Here is a 6,000-nt window from a genome sequence, read left to right on the forward strand (position 1 = left end):
CGGGTTGGGTCGGTTATGTTGGTGTGGTTGCTGCACTCTGAGATGCACAAAAATATTGATATTTCATCCAAAACGTAACATCTTTTGCTTTCTGTCCACCCGTTCGCCTTCTCGTCCACTTATCAATTAGTCAACCATTTTGTCGGTGTGACTGACTGACTGTCTGTCAATTTGAATCTATACTTGTCTGATGATAGTTTTCAACTTAACCACTGGAATATTTGAAGTACATTTTTAAGATCAGTGTAAATTCTTAACCTTACGAAGTTACCGCTTTAATTTGTGTTTAAGGTGAGAACGGGCCGTCTAATTGCAAAAAGTAAAACGTGCTTTTTTATCCATAAGGTATTTCTGCTCTTCTTGTTACTCGTTTTGAGTGGTTAGGTTTCGGTTTTATAACACCCGAAATGCACTGATTGATGATTTTAACATGAATATCGAAACAGCATCTTTCTTACCATACGATGCAGCTCCAGTTCCTGACATTAGAACGAGAAGAGTCCATTTCGTCGTTAGCAAAGACAGTAGAATCTGTTGCAAGTAATTCCCAAAAGTTAAAATATAATTATGGCAGGATATTGCTATCAAGCCAGAAATTTTTTATATATTCAGACGCAATCAAAGGTGTATGCTGGACTTGAGCGTACCAAGCAAGAATTGGAAACTAGTCGATTAGTTAAGCGGAAAATAAAGGATAAACGTATTATGCTCTAAATCTACTCACATTGTCCTTTTGAGAAAAACGCATTTTTTTTTTGTTTTGATGTGTTTGCTACTGTTCCAGTTTTCTTACGAAAAATCTCGGAATCATTTCCTTTCTAGAACTTAATTAAGGTCAGAATAGTGTTGTGTATTGTAACTTGTAATGTGCTATGCAGGCATCGCAAATATCTAGAAATGATGACGTGGGTAAAATTAAATGAGCCACTTACCATTGGATTTATTAGCAAGAATATTCTAATTTTTCTCAATAGCATTGCTTCTCCTCGCCACTTTCTGTTAACCTTTTCCCATTTAGTTTACCTGAACTCTTTTCATTATGAAAATCTCTCTGAAACCCGTCTTTTTAATAATTTATAATTTACACAAGGTCTAAAACCAATCTTTAATTGTGGGTTGCCAATTGGAAACTAAACATTGAACTAAACAATGTATTGATACCCTGTGAGTTGTTGCTTCTTTTTCTGCTGAATGAAATAGCCTTCCTGCGACTATTTAGGGCTGCCGCTTTCAAAAAAAAAAGGGTAAGAGCTTAATCTTTTCAAGTATAAAAACCACGATAAGAGCCCCAAGAACAAACCTAAGTTCTAGATAAAAACGAGGAATGTAAGTTGCTCATTACTATGCAATCAGAAAAAGTCAATTTTTCAGTGTACTACTTTGTATTGCGAAATTTGAAACAACTCGTAATACATAATATAAGAACAAATTTATTCCCACTTTCATGAATAATTGACCAAACTCTATTCGGATCACTGACATTGGCACCTTTTCGTTGTTTCGATGCGTTACAATGCTCAAGCTGGGTAACATTATGAGGTTTGATTATTTATTAATTTGTGACTTTTCCAGACCGTGATTGTTGCAAAACATGTTCCTTTGTGTTATTCACTGTTATTGTAAAACTTTTAGAAATGTTTTTCAAAACAGGATTATTTGCTTTCGTTTATTTATTTACTTATTTAATCACTTTCACCAGAGTGTGGTGAGGGTCGCACAACAGATCGAAGCTCCAAATTAAGTGCGTCCAATATCCCACTTATCCCACCCCAGGGGAGGACATCCATCACAAAGTAATCTCGTGTGTGGGAAATTAACGTCTTCTACCCCAACCCTGCAGGAGACAGGACCTCCATTTATTCGTCACTATCCGAGAAGACTAGAATATCTAACTATTTCTTGATGTTATAGAAAGGTAGCAAATTCTTCTCAATTATTTTAAGACCCTGAGTGTTGGTCTGGCTGGGGTTCGAATCCTCGACCTCCCGCACAACAGTCCAGCGCTTTATCCATTGAGCTAACCGGGAGGCGGTTTCATCTTAAAGCAGTGTTTTGAATAATAGCTAATAATAGCCATTGGCCAACTCATGACAACAGCAGTTCGCACGAAATTAACAAGCAGTTTTTACTAACTGATTAAAACTTGAGCTAAAGAAAAAAAATAAGGGGTTTTGAAAGCTTTTGTGCTGTGAACTATACAATCGAGCCATCTGTTAAGTCACACTAAATTTCGTTAGAGTTCACCCTTTGAAATCGTCAATCTTTGACTAACACTGCAAAAGCCAAATGTGTTTACCAAATTGTAGACAAAAAAAAATTACAGTTTTAATATCATAGGTGACAAATTACTCCTTAATTTTGGGGCGAAATTTCAGCGTTGATTTTTAATTTCACATGTGAAATTACAAAATTACCACTGTAACATCTCTCGTATCTCGATCAGAGCCAAGATGGCGTCGATATTTAAGACGGTGACCGTTAAAGAGATTACGAAATTAAAAGAAGCCACCGAAAATTTAAATACGCGAAAGAGCACAATTCACTGGGTGCGAGTTTTTGAGAAGTAGTGTAACGAAAATAGCCTTGAGAAAAACCTGGAGATGATTCTTCCCGAGCAGTTGGATAAAGTACTCGAGCGATTTTACGCCTCCGTGTGTAAACAAGACGTAATTTGTCACCCACGATATTTAAAGGTAATGAAATGGTTTTCTCGTGAAATTAGGAAATAATTTCACTTGCGTTTTTTCAAAATTCTGATAATTTCCCGAGCCTTTAGGCAAGGGAAATTATCAGAATTTTGACAAAACGCAAGTGAAATTATTTAATAATTTCACTCCTCGCCACTTGATTACACATACTAATTGTAACACAACGCAGAATTTTCTGCTTGAGCACCTGTATAACCAGAGGAATTTAAAGCAAGAAGATGCTAATCTTTACACCTTAAGAGATTAAATACTTTGATATTCTAACCAACAATCCTATGAAAGTCTTTCATTGGATTCAATACGAAAGCCCTGAAGAAATGAAACTTTTCAATTTACCAGTATCACTATTTTTAGATAACATATAGAATGTTTACAAGCCCATGGTCCACGATATTTGCAGAACGTTTTCAAAACTGCAGCCAAAGTTAGTTGCGAGAATCACAACCGAACATGGCGTCTTAAAATCATTTGCAACTATTTTCGCTCATCTTGAGAACAACTCGCCCTAGTCTACCCGACTCAATTGTTTTTTTAATTATCATTTAAACGATTGACTTGAAGCCTGACATACATACATACATACATAAACTTTATATACCTCGAGTTTAAGAGTAGCTGTAAGCTAATATCTTCGAGTAATTCACCGAATCGAAATATGGGGTTCTGTCCTCGTGTACCGGTTCACAAGAGCCAATACAAAAGACCAAACAATACACAATAGCTAACCGATAACTCCTAAACAAAGAAAGAACAATGGTAATTCCCTTGTGAACCGGTACACCAGGACAGAACCAAATATGGCGTCCAATTTGAATTACCATTGTTTTGGACTTACTAGCCTCGTCTTGACGTGGAAACACAAAAGGATTATCACATGTGTGAGAGGCTAGTCAGTCAAGAACAATGGAAATTCAGATTGGACGCCATATTTTGATTCGGTGTATTAAAATGAAGTAAAAGGAATAAGCTAAACTAGAATAAATGAATAATAATACATTAATGATGATAAATATTTACCTATTAACATTATTTAAATATAATTATACTACTAAATTCAATATAGTTACACATAGGAGTCATACTGAAGTATTCGGCGCCGAAAGTCTGGAAAATTGAGAGTTCTAGAGGTGTCCGGGAGAGAGTTCCATAAGTTAGCAGCTAAGTAAGAAAAAGACTGACGGCCATATGTTGTAGTTTAATTTTAGGTTTTGGAAGGGACAAGATATAACTATCACGTAAGTTATAGGACGTAGATCTAAACGTAAACATATCATTTACTGGGTAGTTAGTAAAAAATAAACTCTTCTACAATATGATTAGAAAATTCTGTAGGCGTCTGACTTGAAGAGATTTTAAGTTTACCTTATCCAGTAACGTGTTCTACGAGGATTGATAATCTTGTAAAAGAAACCTTAAAATCCGCTTGTTTTAGGCCTCCACTTTACCAGAATTGGGGGCGCCGCAAAAGTGTCACACAGAGGAGTAGTAATAAAAATGCGGCAGGATGAAGGCCTTATACAGCTTTAATAGAGTATCTCTGGCGATGAGTTTTCGGAATCTTTGCATAACTTTAAATTGATTGTTAATCCAGTTTGTACATATAGTGGATACATGTTTGTCGAGAGAGAGCCTGTTATCAATATTCATACCAAAAATGTCTAGAGAATTTTTAGTTGGGAAAGAGAAATTGTGATCCGATCAGTTTTTCCCAAAATAAGCGCTTGGTGTTTAGTTACGTCAACTTTCATTGTTATCTTTGTACCCTAGATTTGCCTTAGCTCTACAAATACATTTTTCCAATATTACTGGATCAGTGTTTGGGTAGTACACTTGGTGGTCATCAGCATATACATTCAGCTTGGCTTGCGTAACATGATAAAACAGATCGTTAATGAAGACATTAAAGAGCATTGGGCCTGGGACACTCCCCTGAGTAACACCTTGGCCTATGCTCTGCCACCTGGAGTACGTATCTCCAATTCTTACTCTCTGCTGTCTTCCAGTTAGATAATCCTTTAGAAGCGCGTAGCTTTTCTCACCAACACCGTAAGCCTTGAGTTTTGCCAACAATAGGTCGTGCTGTATAAGATCAAAAGCTTTTGAAAGATCCATGGGCACCACACCAACCAATACCCCCCTATCGCGCATGCTCCTCCAATCCTCTGTCAGACGTAATAAGGCTGTCTCACAAGTATAGAACTTTCTATAAGAACTGATGAAATCAGATAAGATGGCACGATAAAAGTCTTTCATTTGTACCATCAACAGCCTTTCGTACACATTGTTGAGAACTTTAAGGAATCTAACGGGCCTATAATTGGTCTTGTTCAATTCATCGCCTTTTTTAAACAAGGATGTTACCTTTTTTCCACTCGCTCGCATCCACACCGCGGTCAATCGACGAGTTCAAAATGCTTACAATGGGATTAGATAACACAGCCGCCGAATCCTTCACAAGCCTAGGTGTCATCACGTCATGGCCACACGATTTGCGACAATTGATTTTCAATAGCAGGCTTTCGATCTGTATTTGATTAGTGTACTGGAACTCGAAACTTGCGTTGCTATTACGTTGTAGTATTGCTATAATACTTGGATGGTTTGCAAAATTCTTACCGTACTCCTCTTCGCTCACCGCGTTCACACTCTCCGTGATCTTAATAAAATGTTGATTCAAAAGCTCGGCAATTTCACACTTATCACATTGCCAGAAATCGAGGACATTTTGCTCCCGCATTCATTGGTCGGCGGATTGCAGTCCGATGAAAACAAAGATAGTGGTTAGGACAAGTTCCATATTAAATATTGAGCGATTTAAGTTCTGTGGACCTTCTTTACGGAAAAAAGAAGCAAAAAAAAAAAACTTTGAACATATCTCTTAGTATTTTTAAGGCAGAGCGACTTATAGCAATTTGCTGTCTGATGTAATGCAAGGGACAATCTGTACAAAGCTTCAATGTCCATTCAAACTGGCTTTATTTGTAATCGTCTACGGATGTCAGACATTTAGAAAATTGTAGCTTTAACCACTTGCATTAAATAATGGGAAGATCTAGGCAAATCTTACTTGAAAAGAGCTTTTTCTCCCAGTTGAAAACACAGTTCAACGAACGTACTATACAGATCTCTTTGATCTACTTCCTAATTTTCGCGCGAGAAAATACATTTGTTCAAGGCTCTACTTTAATATGAGATGGTCTGGATTGAGTTTATTTCCCGTCAAACATTGCTGAATAAGAAAAACAAATATGGCTACAGTTTGAAGGTTTTTCAGAGGGTTTTTCTTTTGACG

At 36.9% G+C, this 6,000-nt stretch overlaps 1 protein-coding gene across 1 annotated transcript; it reads right to left on the reverse strand.

The window, feature by feature from the left end:
• Positions 1-4,445: 4,445 nt before the first annotated feature.
• On the reverse strand, positions 4,446-5,445 carry LOC148729215 (uncharacterized). Its single transcript, XM_088725114.1, has 2 exons — positions 5,070-5,445; positions 4,446-4,870 (listed from the first exon to the last, which is right to left on the reverse strand). Exons 1-2 carry the CDS (start codon positions 5,443-5,445, stop codon positions 4,446-4,448), a joined length of 801 nt encoding a protein of 266 aa, XP_088581240.1.
• Between the last annotated feature and the right edge of the window lie 555 nt (positions 5,446-6,000).

This window comes from Stylophora pistillata, chromosome 6 (assembly GCF_964205215.1).
Source record: "Stylophora pistillata chromosome 6, jaStyPist1.2, whole genome shotgun sequence".
In the NCBI taxonomy this organism is placed as follows: domain Eukaryota; kingdom Metazoa; phylum Cnidaria; class Anthozoa; order Scleractinia; family Pocilloporidae; genus Stylophora; species Stylophora pistillata.